This window comes from Camelina sativa, chromosome 9 (assembly GCF_030686135.1).
Source record: "Camelina sativa cultivar CO46 ecotype springtype chromosome 9, ASM3068613v1".
NCBI classification, from domain to species: domain Eukaryota; kingdom Viridiplantae; phylum Streptophyta; class Magnoliopsida; order Brassicales; family Brassicaceae; genus Camelina; species Camelina sativa.
The window spans coordinates 4,873,423-4,891,225 of record NC_141888.1 but is presented as its reverse complement, the minus strand read 5'-3'; the positions used below and the strand labels follow the sequence as shown (position 1 = coordinate 4,891,225).

General features: G+C 33.4%; 4 protein-coding genes across 10 annotated transcripts; 2 read left to right on the top strand and 2 right to left on the bottom strand.

The window, feature by feature from the left end:
* Positions 1–470: 470 nt before the first annotated feature.
* On the bottom strand, positions 471–3,907 carry LOC104710474 (nodulation receptor kinase-like). 3 transcript variants are annotated; one of them, XM_087465988.1, is made up of 8 exons: positions 3,423–3,907; positions 2,372–2,596; positions 2,037–2,245; positions 1,820–1,946; positions 1,630–1,704; positions 1,356–1,539; positions 1,140–1,272; positions 471–1,046 (listed from the first exon to the last, which is right to left on the bottom strand). In XM_087465988.1, the coding sequence occupies exons 2-8, from the start codon at positions 2,520–2,522 to the stop codon at positions 783–785; spliced, it is 1,143 nt and encodes a 380-aa protein (XP_087322114.1). In that variant the 5' UTR covers positions 2,523–2,596; positions 3,423–3,907; the 3' UTR covers positions 471–782. The 3 variants fall into 3 exon arrangements, with proteins under 3 accessions (XP_087322114.1, XP_087322115.1, XP_087322116.1); XM_087465989.1 differs by having other exon boundaries at positions 2,827–3,432; XM_087465990.1 differs by lacking the exon at positions 3,423–3,907 and adding an exon at positions 3,086–3,409.
* Positions 3,908–9,603: 5,696 nt separating this feature from the next.
* Positions 9,604–11,268, top strand: LOC104710469 (nudix hydrolase 13, mitochondrial). 2 transcript variants are annotated; one of them, XM_010427078.3, is made up of 6 exons: positions 9,604–9,931; positions 10,032–10,115; positions 10,280–10,403; positions 10,497–10,580; positions 10,682–10,837; positions 10,922–11,268. In XM_010427078.3, exons 2-6 carry the CDS (start codon positions 10,045–10,047, stop codon positions 11,102–11,104), a joined length of 618 nt encoding a protein of 205 aa, XP_010425380.1. In that variant the 5' UTR covers positions 9,604–9,931; positions 10,032–10,044; the 3' UTR covers positions 11,105–11,268. The 2 variants fall into 2 exon arrangements, with proteins under 2 accessions (XP_010425380.1, XP_087322113.1); XM_087465987.1 differs by having other exon boundaries at positions 9,664–9,931; positions 10,061–10,115.
* On the bottom strand, positions 11,242–14,581 carry LOC104710470 (DNA cross-link repair protein SNM1). Of its 4 annotated transcripts, none has more exons than XR_015566315.1 (11): positions 13,739–14,581; positions 13,475–13,655; positions 13,144–13,383; positions 12,895–13,039; positions 12,680–12,814; positions 12,510–12,576; positions 12,356–12,433; positions 12,167–12,219; positions 11,943–12,077; positions 11,744–11,851; positions 11,242–11,634 (listed from the first exon to the last, which is right to left on the bottom strand). XR_015566315.1 is itself a non-coding variant. In XM_087465986.1 (10 exons), the coding sequence occupies exons 1-9, from the start codon at positions 14,211–14,213 to the stop codon at positions 11,979–11,981; spliced, it is 1,473 nt and encodes a 490-aa protein (XP_087322112.1). In that variant the 5' UTR covers positions 14,214–14,581; the 3' UTR covers positions 11,574–11,851; positions 11,943–11,978. The 4 variants fall into 4 exon arrangements, 2 of the variants coding, with proteins under 2 accessions (XP_087322112.1, XP_087322111.1); XR_015566314.1 differs by having other exon boundaries at positions 11,744–11,882; positions 11,971–12,077; XM_087465986.1 differs by having other exon boundaries at positions 11,574–11,851.
* Positions 14,497–17,688, top strand: LOC104710471 (putative magnesium transporter NIPA8). The gene is made up of 13 exons (XM_010427081.2): positions 14,497–14,756; positions 14,937–15,150; positions 15,242–15,323; positions 15,412–15,473; positions 15,582–15,667; positions 15,766–15,839; positions 15,918–16,020; positions 16,108–16,236; positions 16,313–16,412; positions 16,507–16,626; positions 16,769–16,932; positions 17,022–17,121; positions 17,213–17,688. The coding sequence occupies exons 2-13, from the start codon at positions 15,058–15,060 to the stop codon at positions 17,426–17,428; spliced, it is 1,329 nt and encodes a 442-aa protein (XP_010425383.1). The 5' UTR covers positions 14,497–14,756; positions 14,937–15,057; the 3' UTR covers positions 17,429–17,688.
* Positions 17,689–17,803: the final 115 nt, after the last annotated feature.

Genomic DNA, 17,803 nt, shown 5'->3' with positions numbered 1-17,803 from the left:
ATAAATCAGAGAGCATTGAGTTTTGATTTTTTTTTTTTTTGACTGAGACCAAAATAAAATAAATAAAACTTGCTTGACAAATTAGTCCAAAGAGTTTTTATCCAATTGGAATCTTTTGATCAAAAAACTTTTGAGACCAACTTGGTTATTATATCTCCTTTGGCAATAAAGGCTATAAAGACATAGGTAGGTTGAAGCTAAGGTCAAAATCTTTCCCAAAATTGCTACTCTATAGTAAAAAAAGTAGCTCTGAGTCTTTCTGTACAAACACAATAATTTGAGTTCTTCAGACAGGGAGTTATCACCTTCTGCTAGTTCAACAGCTAGCCAATTGGAATCTTTTGATCAGAACTTATTCAACTAACTTGGCAATAAAGGCTTTGAAGCTAAATTCAAAAATCTCCTCAAGATGGTTTACATTACATTTAGAGAGTAAAATGTAAGTTTCTACTTATACAAGAAAGAAAGAATCACACAACAACATTCCACTCTTTGCTTCCTTTATATCAATAAATAATGTTTTTACAAAAGTTATATTTTCTGCACTCAATTGTCAAAAAATAATTGCTGAAAATAACCTCCAAAAAGGAAGTATAAAGGAGGAAAAAAAAAAAAAAAAAACGAATAATAATAATAAGCTCAGCTGTTCTTTATACACTTAACACAAAACAGCTGATCAGTCTTCTTCTTCTTCCTCCTTGTAAGTTCTCTGATTGTTGTTATCTCAGAGACCTTACATAATATATATGTATATATATGTAAAAAGATGGTTCCTTTTTTAATCACTTTGAAGCTTTAAAAAGCTGACTTCCAAGAGTAACAGTTGGAGTACCTTCACCCATTACTGTTGTTAAGCTCACTTCTTTGTCCAGTATTCTCTCAAGCTCTGTCACAACATAACTCATTGTTGGTCTCTTCTCACTTGAAACATCAACACATCTCAGTGTCAATGTAATAAGCTCCTCAACTCCTTCTGCTGTGTATGTACCTCCTAGTCTCTCATCGATCATCATTGGTATATCCGCGTAATCCTTTAAGTTTTGCATCTGCAACTCTCAGTGCATACAAGTGAGATTACATTGGCAGCATTATGTGATCTGGATTTTGATTTCAGTTCAGTTTAGAGTGTGAGTACATACCCATTCAACTAGCGTCTGTGTTGAGCTTGAAGGGGATGGTTCTGATGCTTCTCTTCCACTTACTAATTCCAAGAGGAACACACCAAAAGCATAGACATCACTTTTCTCTGAAAATCTTCTGAACTCTTGAACCCTGCACAAGGGGAGGATCTAAGAAACTTTGATACAAAAACAAAGAGAGACAAACATAAGCCTCAAAGGTAACATTTAAATTACTCTGGCGAGAGGAAAATCTGATCTGCAACAATGTGGGAAGATGTACCAACATCCTCTCTTCCTAAGAAATTACGGACTCCTGCATCTGCAACCTTAGCAATGAAATTTTCATCCACAAGAACATTAGCGGTTTTGAAGTCCTTGTGTATCAATCGAGGACTCAGCGAGTGAAGATGCGCCAAGCCTAGAGATTAAAAAGAGGGTATATGCAAAGATCAGGACACAAGCTAGAGCTGGCCTCATATGAGTTTGGTTTTTGCATAGGATTGATTACCTTTAGCAGCTCCTATAGATATTGCAAGCCTATGTCTGAATTCTAGCCTATTTCCAGGTACTTTACCACCAGCTCCTAATAAAAAAAGAAAAGATCCAAATGATGATCCAAACTCATAATCTCAAACTGATTAAGATACCAAAATGAGAACAACAACATTAATCTATCTCTAATAAGGACAGAGAGTTACCGTACAGGTGACTGGAAACACTTCCATTAGGAACATACTCGTAGACAAGAAACTGCGTGTTGCTTTCTTGACAATAACCCAATAGAGTAACAAGATTTCGGTGATGGATAGACGATAGATAACGAACCTGAAAGAAACATGTAAGCCAGCCTCTCAAGACACTTATTGTTCAAAGACCATAAGCAAAACACTGAACAAGAACATTTGTAAAAAAAACCTCGTTAACGAATTCTTGAGTAGGAAGACTAGGTCTTTTCTTAATAGCTACAAGAACACCATCTTGAAGCAAACCTTTGTAAACCTCGCCGAATTTGCCAATACCTATAAGACTTTTATTAGTAAAACTCTTGGTGGCTTGAGCAAGTTCCTCCATTTCAAACCTTCTAGCTTCTCTCATTGACAACTCAATTGCAACATTTCTTCCTTCTACAAAAAAAATACACAAATAGCAAAAGTAATCATTTAGCTATATCATCCAAGAGAAAGTCAATAGAGAGAGAGAGAGAGAGAGAGAGAGAGAGGAATTGGGAAGTGTTGGATGGGAATTGTGACCTTGAGTAGATGGATCAGAAGAGCCAGTCTCAGAAGTTCTTGAAAGATTCTTAGGACGAAAGACACAAAACCAAAGGAGAAAAATAAACAAAGCAATCAATGCAAGAGCTCCTACAGCACCACCAATGGCAGCTGCAAGAATTGCTGACATTTGGAAAAACAAAACAGCCTCTTCTCTTTCTTTGTCTCACCGATGCTCCAAGCTACTACTACCATGCGATAACCCTGGACAAAGAAAGAATAAAAACAAGAATGTCGGCGAAAAGAAAAGTAGAAGAAGAAGAAGAGACAATTTTAAAAGCAAACAGAGCTTGTTATTTGAGAGGTAAACTAAAAAAAAAAAAAAAAAAAAAGGTGTCAACTTGTAAAAATTGAATTTAAGATTCTTATGTGAAAAAAATCAATCAATCAACATGCAGTAAAAAAAAAAAAGGATTCATTAATAAAAAAAAAACCTTGACAGATCTCCAGAAAATTTCAACTTCATCGGCGATTTAATATCAAAAATTCAACAATCGATGGACGTGGACGTGATTCCCCACAAAAAAAAATTTCCCACATTCAATGACAGGAAGAAGAGTAAATAAAAAAAAAAAAAATCCTTAAATCAGCAGATTCAAGAAATCAAATTTGGTTTTTTCTAATCAGAGAACACAAGCTTGGTGTGAAAATAGAAGAAGAAGAAGAGGAAAGAAACATCAAATCACAGCCCACCGCCGCAGTTTCTTCTAGAACTCGAAGGTAAAGAGTAAGAAGAAGAAGAAGAAATGAAGTCTTGTGTCGGAACGCAGACAATGCCGACAGAAAGTGACATTGTTCAGACAACAACAACAACAACTACTCTCTTCTCTCTCTCTTAAGACTCACTCAAAAAACTTTTTTACTTATACTTAACTGAGAATCCAACAACAACAACAATATGAAGAAGAATCAAAACTAAGTAACTTTGGTGAGTTTTTTTACTATTGTGTAACTGTGTAAGTACCAAACCCATTTGTTTAATTTCAGAGGGGATACAAAAATAAAAAAAGAGGGAATAAAAAAGGAGAACCTTTGAAGACAAGAGTAGAAGCAAGTGGGGTACTTCGCCAGTTTGCAATTACAGCGAAAGCAACAACCTTTTTTTTTTTTAAGCGAGAAAGATTCAGAAGGAAGAAAGAAACTTAAAGACCCGCCGTGTAACGCAGTTTCCGCCGCCGCAAGTTTTTTGTTTTTTAAAAGGAGTCGAACACAAATACCACCACTCTGTCTCTGGCTCTGCCTTCCTTCTCTTTTTATTTTACTCCGCAAATCTCTCTGTTTTTTTTTCGCATGTTTTTAATTTCTCCTTTAAATTGGTTATTTTAGTACTTTATTAAATGAGTGAGTACTTGAATACTATTAGACTACCTAAAAAAAAAGTTAGAATTTATTTATTTTTTCTAGTAAATTATTAAATAAACAACCAATGATAGAGTGGGATTTATAACTCTAGAATTTTATAATTCTTTAGATATCATTTTTTTTTAGTCAATCAATCACATTTGTATTGGAATCACTTTTTCTTTCGCTATCCTATTATTCTTATGTTTATCACAAAAAATAATTAAAAAAGGATTATGTCATTTTATAGTTTTACATTCAGTTTAAGAGGGGTGTATTCAACTTCACATTTTAAGTGATTTCTGTAAAAGTTACAAATCCTATGTTATTCAATCATGGATTTTAAAAAGTCTCCTAAAATCCACTGTTATTGAACTGATGATTTAAAAATCTATTTTAAAATCCACTGTTATTCAAAACAGTTTGTGTATTTGGACTTTAATAAGTTGTAGGGATTCTGGAGGATTTGAAAGGATTTGTTTAGTTAAAAATACAGAAATCCAAATCTCATAGTTTTAGGTGGGATTTGAAAGAATTTTACCATAAATCATATCAACTTCCCTAAAATCTATCAAAATTCCAAATTTCATAAATCCCATAAAATCCTCCAAAATCATTGTTTCAATACACTCTTCTAAGATTTTGATTCTTTATCATTTCCACACAGAAAAAAAAATATTATTTTGGTATTATGTGAATTAGGGTCACAATGTTATTCGGTTTAAACCGTTTAAGACTAAGAGTGTAGATTCTTTATTTCCATGTTATGATTGAGTAGATTCTTTGAATTTAAATGTTTTATCGATTGGGTAATTACGATAATTTTTTAGCAAATGTTTTTGGTGAAATATGGATGTTTACAACTAAATTTCTAAGGAAATATTGTGAAATGGTTAAAAAACAGATGAGTCAATTTAATAATTATATATTTTTATAAAAACAAGGTTGAAATCATTCATGACTATGTTCATATCAAGAAACAAAAATGCTATCCTACATGTAACTAGTGTTATAACCAATTTGCTACAAATTGATAAACTATATGTGTTAGATGATATCAGTGGTTATAATAGTTTCTTCGTTGTCACATGGCTCACATATCTGACTGCTACTAATATAATACTTGAATGCAACAACAAGCAATAATCGCAAGTAAAGCAGCGGAGTAAAGTATCTGACTGCTACTAATATAATGAACTGTTGTTTTAACTTGGGTACTACTAGAAAGCAGCGGATTAAATAATTAACCTTTTTGTTATTAATGACAAATTAATATCCAGCGAACAAACATTCATAAAATATTCTTTAAATAAAATATTCAACAAACTTCAAAAAAATAAATAAAACTAATTTTAAAATGTAGGAGTTGGACCACAACAAAATACTAAAAACATCGACAGAGTAAAAAAAAAGGTAGGAGGAGGGTCATAAGCCAGCTGTATCGACCATACATTTTTGCTGCTTCTTCTCTGACGCTCTTCCCTTTTCCAAACTCACATTTCCACGATCTGCGTTTCGCGTTTTTCTATGTTTTTTCTTTTCCTTTTGGTTTTTCTATCTGCGTTGTTTTTTTATTAACGTTTCTCTTGACTTTTTTTCTTTCAAACTGTTTTTTTTTTTTCTTTCACATTGTAAAATAGTATAAAACAAATTGGAGAAAAAATTGAAATGTAGGAGGACCAATGATTGAAGCGGCGGTCGTGGTCATCATGAATAAATCATACAAATCGGAAATGATTGAAAAGTGACTGAAAATAAAAATCAAATCAAATCGCTTGTCTGCACCAACCGCCTAGCTCGATTTTAAAGGCCCATTTTAGGCCCATTAAATGAATCATATTGGCCACTCGTTCTACGTAAAATAGAATGATGCTTATGGCGGATTTGATTGTGCTTAATTAGAACCGAGATACAAAATTACCAACGAACAAAACCGGGCCAACTTGGTTTGGTGTTTGGTCTATTTCCATCAGGCTTTGTATCTTAAGAGATCCTTTTTTTGTCATGCTAAACTTTTTATTTGTAATTGTGAGATTAAAGGTGTTTTTATCTGGAATTTCAATTCATTGTATCTTTTATTTATTTAAATGTTTGTTGTATTGAAGTCAGAGCAATCAAAGCAAAAACAAATCTAATATGGATTGTCTAGTTCGGTTTAGTTAAAGCAAACTAATGAGTTGCAGGAGGAGGATTCGGGTTCAGCTTCTACTCCATCAGGTACTCCGACAAATGGTAGCAGCAAAGAAATCACAATTGGTGGCATCGATGGAAGAGGTGGAAACAACAAAACCGGATGACTCTTCGAGATATGAGATATTAGTGAAGAATTTGTGATTAGATTTTGTTATTTGCATGTGACGCTTTTTTTTTTGTAGAAGTTCTCAATTGTATTGGGAATATCCCAAAAAAAAGAAAAAAGCAAATTATGCATTTAGCCAAACATTTTCCTTTAATTATATGGCTTTTTTTTTCAACCAAACATTTTCCTTTAATTATATGGTTTTATATTAGACAAATTCTTACAAAAAAAAACCTGAATAATTTGACGGGTAAATTATGCCCACTTTCAGTTTATGTTCTCCTTCACATTTTTTCTTTTGTAGTTACCAAATACAAAAGATCCGACTTTTCATCTAATTTAATTTTGTAAGTCACTTTATTTTATACTACTACATATAATCTTTTATTATCTGGTAGAGAACCAAAACTTTCACACACATTTTCTCTCCTTTTTTCTTTTGTTTTTTATTAATTTCACATAGACGTTCTATATTTATAATTTAGGAAAATCACACACATATATATATATATATATCTCAATAAAAAATATTTCAAATAATTATATTTAGAAGTGAACAAAATATATCTTTCATCGTTAGTCTGTAATTTGTATTGTGTATTTTTTCTAATTCATAAGAAAGCAACCCTTGAACAAAATTAGAGCATTTTTATCACGAGTCACCAACAATATATTCAATTTTCAAATTATTTCTGGTTAGAATCGATTTAGTTTAATCTAAATTCACGAAATTTCATAATAAGTAATATCATGATCCAATCATTCAAGTATGTTTTGGAAGGTTAAATATATCTATTTTCATTTTTTCATATTTAGATCAAAATAATGTTTAGCAATATATGATACGTTAATTTTTTTCAATAAGTTATTTTCTTTATCTTTAGAAGGTTACAATCTTGTGGTGCTCAAAGGACCACTATATCTATTATAATAGAAGTTTTTAGTCATGTTATGCGTGATTTATTTATATTTTTTTGTTATTTTTATATACAAATTTTATTTTTGAGAAAATATTCAAAGCAAATTATATATATTTATATTTTGTTTTTGTGCAATGCACAAGTTTTATAACAATTAGTTTTTTTACAAAGAAAGATATTGTATTTTTGGAAACATATTTTCCTTACACTTTTATAAGTCAATTTCAAAAGATATGATCTTACATAAATATCTTTTGATTTTGTTTTAGTCCTTTTATTTTGCTACTTTGATATATAAGTTTTCATCATTATTTTTAATTGCACTCGAGGTTGTATAATCATTAGAGATGTCAACAATTTTGTTCATTGTTTTCAATAAATATATTAATTCTCAAGTTTATTACTATGATATTTAAAAATTCATTTTTGTTTGTTCAAGTAAAACCGCATACTCTTATTAGAATCAAAAATTAACCATTATTGTGTCTTGATTGATATTTCAATTCATGCAACAGAAAAAATAAATTTAAATAATGTTTGGTTGACAAAAAAAAGAAATAAATCTAAATATTTAAGATGGTGGACGATAATGAGGGAACGATGATATTTAGAATGAGAAATGGCAGAAGTCACATTTAAAATTTTAATTAACTAAAATAACATTTTATTAAAAAGTAACTAAATGTAGTTCAATATACTCATAGAAAGAGATTAAAAACATAATACTCATATGAGTTTAGGAAAAAAAATGTGAACTATAAATACAATAAAAATTATCAAGTCATTCATATATTTTTGGTTGAAAATGATTAACATAAATAAATTTTATATGTAGTTTTAGAAAAATAATAATAAACAGAAGATATATAAAAAGCTAAAAGTGTAAGTTACAACTAGGCCTGGGCATAAAACCTGAATCCCAAAATCTGAACCGTATCCGAACCAAAATAAGCGGATTAAAACCGAACCAATATTAAGAAAATAACCGATTGGTTCTTGGCTTTTATTATTTTGGATATTGGATATTATCCGATCCGAATCGATATCTAATAGATATCCGAATATAACCGAACATATAAGAAATAATTTGATATTTCGATAGATATGCCTCATATCTTTTATGTATTTATATGGTTTTTTGAGAACCTTGTCACTTACTTAATTTCTATATTTTGTTTTTTTTTCTAATACTCCATTAGTATGGTTATTTGGTACAATAAGATTAAAAAGTATTCGAATAAAACATTGTCCAATAACTTTTGGTTTAATTTTGGTTGTCGACAATCATATCCAAACCGATCCGAAATCCGAATTATCCGAACCAAAACCGATCCAACTTTATAAGTACCCGAATGGATGTTAGAGTCAATATCCAAAAAAATCTGAAATACGAAAAATCCAAACCGAATCCGATCCGATATCCGAACGCCCAGGCCTAGTTACAACACTCAAAATATATGTGTATATAAATAAATATAAAAACAAACTCTTTCCACCATAATGCCTTAAATGCGATGCATGTAATGTAAGATAATGAAAACAAAGTATACTGTAAAAACTTAGAAAAATTGGAGATATGGGTAGAGAGATGAGAGAATGAATATTTAGTAAAGTGAGGAGAGTTACATTCTTAAAATAAATTACAATTTTACTAGGTTTTCACCTGCAGTATACTGCGGGATTAAATTATAAATTAATATATTTTAAATAATAATTTTTAATTTATTTAGTTTTCAAATTCTCAATTAATTAACTTTTATCTAATTAATTCATAATTTTTTTAGAATGTTTTGTCTTCTTCTTACGTTTTATACAGTTTATAACCTAATTACATTAAATTTGTTATTAGATATAATATAAAATTTTAAAACACTTAGTTTTGTTTTATATAATTAAACAGAGGTATATACCTATATGGTATGTTAGTATATATTTTTATGTGTATACAATTTTTTTTTTGGAATATTAAGAATGTGTTGTAGTATGTGTAATATTTTGTAGTTCATATACTAAATAATTTATAAGTTAATTTTCCAAACTATGACTACAAATCTATAGTATATGAAATAAACGAATAGTTTTATTGTTGGTTCTATAGTCCAGACCCGCCATGCTAGACGGATCATACAACATGTTCAAAGATTTTTAATCCGCAAAAACTCATAATACAAAATCCGTGAAAGTAAAATATAGTATGTGAGGCTAAAAATTATTTTTTATCAAAACAGTTTTTAAAAATTTTAAAGAACAATAACTATTAACTTACCTCCTTATACAATTATGTTTGTTACCTTTTAAAACATTTTGTTTCTATAAATAAATTAACATTTATTTATTAAATTAATTATTTAATGCTAATGACATGTATGTAAATAAGTGTCAACTTTAGGATTTATTTTATAAATATCTCCAAAAAGTGTATATATAGATGGAAGAGCAAAAGCCAGAGATTTAAAATTTGTGATTAAAATGAGGAGAGTTACATTCTTAAAATAAATTATTTGATATTAACTTTAGCAATTAAAATCACAAATAAAATGAAATAAGTTACACAAACATATTTTCATTTTCGTTCTTTTTCACAATTGAAATTAGAAATTTTCTGTTTTTATTTTTTAAAGAAAAGAAAGGTGAAAAAGAACGAGTGGTTTATATTAGTTAATAAAAGAATTGAATGCTCTCTTTCATCAGCTGCTCTCTCTCTTAAATTTGTCACCGGAAAAAGCTCATCTTTCTCCTTCTTCCCATATGGCTAACAAACCGAAACCGTTCCTTTCTTTTTTCATTTCTTGTAGTTTCTTTTTTGTTTCCGGTTGTGTGTTTTCAGCTCCCTTGGTTCTTCAGTTCTGGGTTCAGATAATATCATAAAAATTGAATCTTTATTGAACAAGATGATTCGCCATGGAAGCAAAAGCTATGATGACACCAACAGATAAAGACAGGATTTTTTCACAGCTTAGGGACCTCTGCATTTTCTCTGTAATTGGCTCTTCCTCTTCTTCTTCTTCTTCTCGATTTCTTCAATCTTAAAGATAAATTTTTGTTTTTTTTTTTCCTTTTAATTTGGGGTTGATTTCAGGTTTTGATAAAAAATGTCGAATCTTTCAGCAAGAACAGGACGAGACCATCAACGTTATGACAACAACTTCCGTCTTGTTTCTGGGTACTTAATCCTTTTCTCTCACCTTTCACTTTCATGCGGGGGGGTTGACCTTAATTTATGCTTTGAAATCGTTCTTGATTGATGTGATGTGATGTGATGTGATGTAATGTGTCAATATTGGAAATCTAAAACGACCGTAACTCATGTGTTGAATGTGGTGACAGATGCATTCCATATAGACTGGTGAAAGATGATGAAGAGGAGGGCTCAACAAGTGTTGACTTTGAAAACAAGCTTGAAGTTCTTATGGTTTCATCTCCTAATCGTCACGATCTTGTTTTCCCAAAGGTCTTGATCCATAATTCTTGATTTTGATGCATGTTGCCACTATATGGAAAAAAGTGTTATTGTATGAATCTTTTACTTGTGTTATTTGTTCAGGGAGGATGGGAAGATGATGAGACTGTTCTTGAAGCTGCCTCTCGTGAAGCCATGGAAGAAGCAGGAGTTAAAGGAATACTAAGAGTTAGTTTCCCTGTTTCAACACAGACTTTATAGATAGCTCTGAGAAAGCTTTTTTGTATAGATTTAGATTGAGTTGAGTCGTCTTTTGGTGTGTTCTTTAGGAAGATCCATTAGGTGTTTGGGAATTTAGAAGCAAGAGTAGCAGTATGGAAGCTGATTGCTGCTTAGCTGGTGGATGCAAAGGTTATATGTTTGCGTTAGAAGTGAAGGAAGAACTTGCGACATGGCCAGAGCAAGAAAACCGCGAGAGGAGATGGGTATAAAAGCGCACAATGTTGCTTCTGTCTGTGTCATATTACATTGTCATATACTGATAAGAGGTTTGTTTGTAAAATGCACAGTTGAATGTTAAAGAAGCCTTGGAGCTGTGTCGGTATGAGTGGATGCAGAGCGCTCTTGAAGAATTCCTAAGAGTAATGACAGAAGAAGGAAGCACAAAGGAAGACTTTATTGACATTTCCAGCATTTCGAATAGAGGAGGAGAGCGTCAAATTGATCCTCAGTACTGCTCTGTAGTTAATTAGTTTCGTTTCTCTAGGTTTATCAAACGTCCCAATTGTAATATATTATTGGAAGCTTCTTCTATAAACAAAGTTAAGACATGATGAGAAGCAAATGGGTTAAGACCCTGTGACTTGAATGTGTTTCTCAAAAGTAAAAAAAGTCAAACAGAGATTATATTAACTAATACGATCCGTTGGTTTAGATGCTCTCTGAAACAACCAAACACACAAGGACAACAGATTTTGAAACAGTAAATCTCACAGGCCAATGCATCTCTGAGACTAGGAACCCTTTCACCACATAAAAGGCATTGGCTTGGAACATTTTCCCAGTGATGCAACTAAATAGTTTGAATGTGACTAAGACATGAATCAGAAGGTATCATCGGAGTTTTTGCAATGAGGATAATGGCAGTTCAACATCTCCAGATACATCTCCCTCGATTTGGTTATCTTATTCTTTCTTTGCATTAACTCTACTCATTGCTTGTCGTGGGAACTAAACAATTCATCTTGATGTTGAAGCTAATCCTTCTTCTAGGTACAGATAACTAAATGAAGAATATAGACAATATTGTTACTTTGGACTCTTTTCTTTAAAAGAATTTAGCCACATGATGATATACTAGATCAATACAAGAGAAAAGCTAAGAATAAAACCTCTGGATAAAAGAATATCATGAATCCTTCCCAAGTACTTTAACTCTACTGTATTCACCAGTTGCAGTATCAAAGATCTTACAGAATCACCAACGCATCCCTTGAAAGCTACTATGATCAACATACAGGGATTCAGAAGCTGCAAAAAAAGGGGGAAAGTATTACAGATAGAATGGCCAAAGGCTATTGGTTTTCTTACCAATAGAAAGCAATAATCATCCATCAACCTGGAGTCTCAGCGTCTGAGCCATTCTCTGAAACATGATTGCATTTTCTCGCGATTTTCAGCATTTGCATTGTTCACTGTCGGAATAATCTTATCTGGCCTTAAAAACTGCGTAACAATGGAATCAGTTAATGCTAAAAGATGTGTAAAACTTATCGAGGACAGACAAGAAAATAACAAACATCCTTGGTACACACCTGAACAAACTCACGAAGTTCTGTGAAGCTTGAATGCTCACTATATGGAACCCCTAGAAAGATAGTACATAATTTACATGGTCAGAAAAATAGGCCTCCCACGAGTCATGAATCATGATTATACTTTTAGCTATGTATAATATATCACTGAAGCTCATACGGAATATGCATTACAAAAATCAAACTCACCGTAAATGGTGATTTTTCCCCTTGAAGTTGGTTTTATTAGATCAAGGTGTTCACCTATTTTCTCGGAGTAAGTCCAACCTGAAAACACACTTCACTATTTGAACCAATCGTTTCAACAAAAAACCTTTAAAAAAATGAAAGGCAAAAAATTCACCTGTGGGCCTAAATGCCAAAACTGCTCCATACTGTTCTCTATAATTCTTCAAGTGTTCATCGAGTCTCTTCAGAAATTGTTAGAATAGAGATAAGATCATGAGAGGTTGACATGGGAACTAGATAAAATGAATAATACTTGAGATAAGCATCTTGGTTTTAGAGAAATACTTCAACTTTCAATGATGACATAGGCAAAACATGAAGACATGTGGTTTTCCCATCTGTACAAAGATTCTTAGAAATATCATCCCAACCAAATGATTGCAGGATCTGTCTTCTTGAAGCATTTGCAAATATCTTAACCTAAAATCCCCACAATGTTAGAACATGGAAGTCCATAAAAGATGGCTAAAAGAAAAGAGAATTTCTCCAGGAATTTATACCCCAAGAGCTTTGGAAATAGCAAGATAAACACATTCTTTCCCAATGCTATAAGAACCAACCACAATTAGAGTCTTCGGTTGCTTCCTGAGGAAATCCTTTGTGATTCTCACAACATAACTTAAGACATCTTCTTTTGAGGGGAACCTAAACAAACAGACATTAAAAAGGATGGATTAAACTTTTACGAACATGCTCCCGCAAAATCCATCATGATTTTTCTTCTATTATTCAAAAGTTTTTGCTCTCACTTGTATCTAGGATTGCAATATGTTGTATCCAAATACAGAACATGAACTCGTTGGTTATAGAGGAGAGGATGAGTTTGCATCTGTTTCGAAGCCCTGAAATCTCCCGTGTGCAGATAACACGTTCCATCTAAGAGACGAAAGTGAATAAGAGCAGCACCAGGGCAATGATTAGCTTCAATCAAAGTGACTTTGATTCCATTAATACTGTATTCAACGTCTAGCTCCAATGGATGAATAAACCTACACACAGAATTCACCACACGGAAAACTCAATTTAAAAATCTGTAGAAAGTCCTTAAAGAGACATAGATAGCATTAGCAAAGAGCTTACGAGGGATTAACAGATAGACTAAGTCTAAGAAGACGACTAGTGAGAGAGGAGCAGTAAATAGGACCATGAGACCAAGCTTTGGTGAGACCAATGTAATGATCAGCATGAAAATGAGTAAGGAAATAAGCAGAACATCCTTGAACACAACCATATCGAAACGCATCTACAGTGAACGGTGTTCCTACATAAATACACACATGAATTTCACAAAATTGTCAAAGAGAAGAGACGACTAAGGGATATGAATGCGCAGAAGAAGAAGACCTGGTAGTTTCTTGTAAAAAGGACATGGTCGAGGCGAGTCATTGCTAAACAAAGAGTCTCTACGCCTCTTTCCAAGACCAGTCGTAGTCGTCTTTTTCGCTGAAGTAGAAGCAGGTGAAGTGAAAGGAGAAGGCTTCTTTTGTAAACCCCAAATCTGAAACAAGTCAGTTTGTTTCATCTTCTTCGTTGTATCAGGAGAACTCTCTTGTAAACCCCAACTCTGAAACAAATCCGATTGTCTCATCTTCTTCTTATTCTTCTCAGAAGAAACAACGGTCTCTTCATCTTCTTCTCCCACCAAACAAGACCAATCAGAACCAGCCTTATAGAAATCAGACGCAAAACCCTCTTCGTCTTTAACATCGTCGTCGTAGAACACAAAACCCTCTTCTTCTTCTTCTTCTTCTTCTTCATTTACACCGTCGTTGAAACGAGAACCAAACCAGTCGTCGTCCTCTTCATCAGAAACCTCCATTTTTTTTTTCTCTCTCCTATGAAACAAAAAGGTCCAAAAGAGTCAATTTTGACTCGCACCCGCCAAAGGTCGCTTCTTTTTGGCCATTGAGTGTGTCTCTCAACGAGAGAGAGAGAGAGAGAGAGAGAGAGAGAGAGAGAGAGTAAAAATGGTAAAAAGCCCAAAACAAAACGTGAGGAGCAGCAAGAAGACAGATTTAAACACAAAAGGGCCCAACCACTAACGTCATTTTTATCTGTATGATCAAAATCGCGTAGTCGTGGTCGTCGTCGTCTTCTTCGTTGTTCAAACCCGTCACCGTCGTTTGGAAGCTTTATCGGCAATTGGGTCTTCCTTACGAAAAAATCAAAACTTTTTTTAGAATTTTCAATTTTTGGGGGAAAGATCCAATTTTTATTCTTCTTCCTTTTAGTCGACGCCATTTTGGTTTGGTAAAGCTTAAATCTCATTTTCATAAAAAAGGAAAGAAAAAAAATAGTTACTTTGTAAATCTGCATCTTCTGTTAGAATCGATCTGGATCTGAAGCTCCTCTATCATCGCAGGTTTTACCTCCTTTTTCTTCTCTATGCTAATCACCGTAAACCCTTGTTTCAATTTTGATCTCTGTTTCAATTAGATTCAACGATTGTCCCATTGCCTTATCAAAGCTGCAAGCTTTGTGTTTTGAAATCACCATCAAAATAGCCCCCTTCTTAGGTTTCTGCTTCTTCTTCTCCTTGTAGGTTTTGAAGGCTAAGATTCATTCATATGAGGAGGGGCTGAGCTAGTTGATTCTTTCAAGTTTACAGCTTTAGATGATCTCTAATTGAGCAAGTCTGTGTATTCTTTTTTTTTTTTTAAATCATGGGAGAATGGGTCATCGGAGCTTTCATCAACATTTTTGGAAGTGTTGCTATTAATTTCGGCACAAACCTTCTCAAATTGGGACATAATGAGGTCTGCATTTGCCTCAGCCACCCACTGTTTGATTGCATTTTAATCTCGTTAAGCTTATATAGACCGACTTTGTGTGTTTTTATCTAATCAGAGAGAAAGGTTAGCTCTACAAGATAATGGCGGAGGGAAGATGCCATTGAAGCCAATTATACATTTTCAGACATGGAGAGTTGGTATGCTCTCTGGTCTTGAACCTTTTTCTTCTCCCTTTGGTGTTTATATGAAGCTAGTTCTGAGTCCAATGTTGTTGGAAATTTACAGGGATCCTAGTCTTTCTTCTTGGGAATTGCCTCAATTTCATTTCGTTTGGTTATGCTGCTCAGGTAAAATTGATTTGTTTGGCGTTGCCTACTTGCGTGATTTGTAAGATTTCGTTGATTGCGTTATTGTTTCTCTTCCGTTTTCTTACCTTGACGCACTCTCTTTTGCAGTCCCTTCTAGCAGCTCTTGGATCCATTCAATTTGTATCCAACATAGCATTTGCTTATGTTGTATTGAACAAAATGGTGACTGTCAAGTATGCAAACAACTTCACTGCTATTTTTTTTTAACATGCATAACCGTTTTACTAAGTCTCTGCTCGTCTAATATCTTTTTGGTATGCCTTGGTCACAGAGTACTCGTTGCTACAGCCTTTATAGTTCTTGGAAACGTTTTCCTTGTAGCTTTTGGTAATCACCAGTCACCAGGTAGCTATTCTTGAAAAGATAGGTTTTGGTCTATCGTTTTTTACAAAGCGTGACCTAATGTATGTCGTCTGTGCTCAGTTTTCACACCCGAACAGTTGGCAGAGAAATATAGCAATGTAACGTTCTTGGTCTACTGTGGGATTTTGATTATAATAGTAGTCGTGCACCATTTCCTCTATAGGTGAGTCTTGCATTTGAAAATGTAGCCTTGCACTACTTTTCAACTATCTCTGCCCTCTTGTGTGATCAGTTTAATCGAAATATTCAGGAAGGGAGAAGTTTTACTTTCTATGCCTGGACAAGAAATTAGCTCGTATTGGAAAATGCTGCTTCCTTTCTCATATGCTGTGGTCTCGGGTGCTATAGGATCATGTTCGGTTTTATTTGCCAAGTCACTGTGAGTCTTGCAAATACTGGGCTTTACTTGAAAATCAGATAGTTTCAGGTGCTAAATTTTGGGTTTCATTTTGCAGCTCAAACTTGCTGAGATTGGCCATGTCTAGTAGCTATCAATTGCACAGCTGGTTCACATACTCTATGCTTCTTTTATTTCTTAGTACAGCCGGATTCTGGGTAAAAGCCATAAACCTACTGAAATTGCTTTGGTGTGCCGTTGAGATGATAAAGTTACTGAAGTAAAAACGTCTTTCCTGTGTTTGTGTTGCAGATGACAAGATTGAATGAAGGATTGTCTCTGTATGATGCAATTCTCATAGTTCCTATGTTTCAGATTGCTTGGACTTTCTTCTCCATCTGTACAGGATTCATCTACTTTCAAGAGTTTCAGGTTCATCTATAAACTAAATTGTGATGCTTTTCCTCTCTTTTCTTTATCTTTGGGCTAAAACGGATCCAGATGATTAGTTTGATCAAGTTGTCACAGAATGGTGTGGGTTTAGGCTTAGATAATTTTCTTCTTCCTTAAACAGGTTTTTGATGCGCTAAGAACAACAATGTTCATATTAGGAATGATGTGTGTATTCTTAGGCATTTCTTTACTAGCACCTGATGATACAAGAGGCAACGAGACAAAAGATACTTCATCATCTCTCGACTCTATCGTGTCCTCGAGCCTACCAACTGAAGAGGACAGGTAAGCATTGCATTCTTGTTAGGTCCCTAAGTCAGAAGTTTTTCATGTTTTAGCTAATAAGTAATAACTAGTTTGATCTTTAATAATAGGTTGATACCACAATCATCTGAAGATGGACATAGCAAAGACACAAGAGTAGTTGTACATGGAATGTATATGAAAGCAGCTGATCTAATTGCCAAGACAAAGGTGGTACCCACAAGCGAAAGTATCATTTACTTGTGAGCTTTATCAGCATTACTAAAACAAAAACGACTCTTTTACTTCATTGTCTTTGCAGACTGCTTGTTTAGCAGCATTGGGCTTTGGCGAAGACTCTATAAATGCATCTGCGATTCTAGTGATGCCAATGGTATCTTCGAAGATTACAGGGTTTAGAGGAAATGGACTCGAACGGGCTAAGATTTTGTCCATGAGAGGATCAGGATGGAGCAAACTAGCCATGGAAGAAGAAGGAAAAAGAATGCTTGAAAAGACTGTCTCTTCAAAGGCTTAAGTAGGTAGTGAAAACAGAAAGCTATGAGACAGAATCTCAGGTGCATTTCTTCTGTTATTATATATGGCTTTAGTAGCAAAATCTGTTTTTAGGAAACCATCCCACGATTGTGTATTCTTGCAAGAACCCAAATTGTATTACATAACATCTCTGTATATTCATTTTTTTTGTTTGAGACCTGTGAAAAGTGTTTCATAAAGCACAGAATGTAAACAAGTTTGAATCGAGTTTATTACTATTACAAATCCATATTTTGAGAATCACATTGTGAACAGCCCCTCTTGCTCTCCTTAGAACACCATGACTAACGTCTTAACAACCTCTTATCACCGGTTTAGAAATGAGTAGTCATCCTTGAACCTTATATATGATACC

Bases quoted from the DNA above. Each gene is read 5' to 3' on its own strand.
- LOC104710474 (XM_087465988.1), bottom strand. From the start codon at position 2,522: ATGTCAGCAATTCTTGCAGCTGCCATTGGTGGTGCTGTAGGAGCTCTT. The intron at 2,246-2,371 runs GTCACAATTCCC...TTTTTTTTGTAG, and splicing joins TTCTGATCCATCTACTCAAG to AAGGAAGAAATGTTGCAATT. The intron at 1,273-1,355 runs GTAATTTAAATG...CCCCTTGTGCAG, and splicing joins CAGATTTTCCTCTCGCCAGA to GGTTCAAGAGTTCAGAAGAT.
- LOC104710469 (XM_010427078.3), top strand. From the start codon at position 10,045: ATGTCGAATCTTTCAGCAAGAACAGGACGAGACCATCAACGTTATGAC. The intron at 10,404-10,496 runs GTCTTGATCCAT...TTATTTGTTCAG, and splicing joins ACGATCTTGTTTTCCCAAAG to GGAGGATGGGAAGATGATGA. The intron at 10,838-10,921 runs GTATAAAAGCGC...TAAAATGCACAG, and splicing joins AAAACCGCGAGAGGAGATGG to TTGAATGTTAAAGAAGCCTT.
- LOC104710470 (XM_087465986.1), bottom strand. From the start codon at position 14,213: ATGGAGGTTTCTGATGAAGAGGACGACGACTGGTTTGGTTCTCGTTTC. The intron at 13,656-13,738 runs GTCTTCTTCTTC...GTATTTATGTAG, and splicing joins TTTTTACAAGAAACTACCAG to GAACACCGTTCACTGTAGAT. The intron at 12,577-12,679 runs GTATTTCTCTAA...CAATTTCTGAAG, and splicing joins TGTCATCATTGAAAGTTGAA to AGACTCGATGAACACTTGAA.
- LOC104710471 (XM_010427081.2), top strand. From the start codon at position 15,058: ATGGGAGAATGGGTCATCGGAGCTTTCATCAACATTTTTGGAAGTGTT. The intron at 15,324-15,411 runs GTATGCTCTCTG...GGAAATTTACAG, and splicing joins TTTTCAGACATGGAGAGTTG to GGATCCTAGTCTTTCTTCTT. The intron at 16,021-16,107 runs GTGAGTCTTGCA...CGAAATATTCAG, and splicing joins GTGCACCATTTCCTCTATAG to GAAGGGAGAAGTTTTACTTT.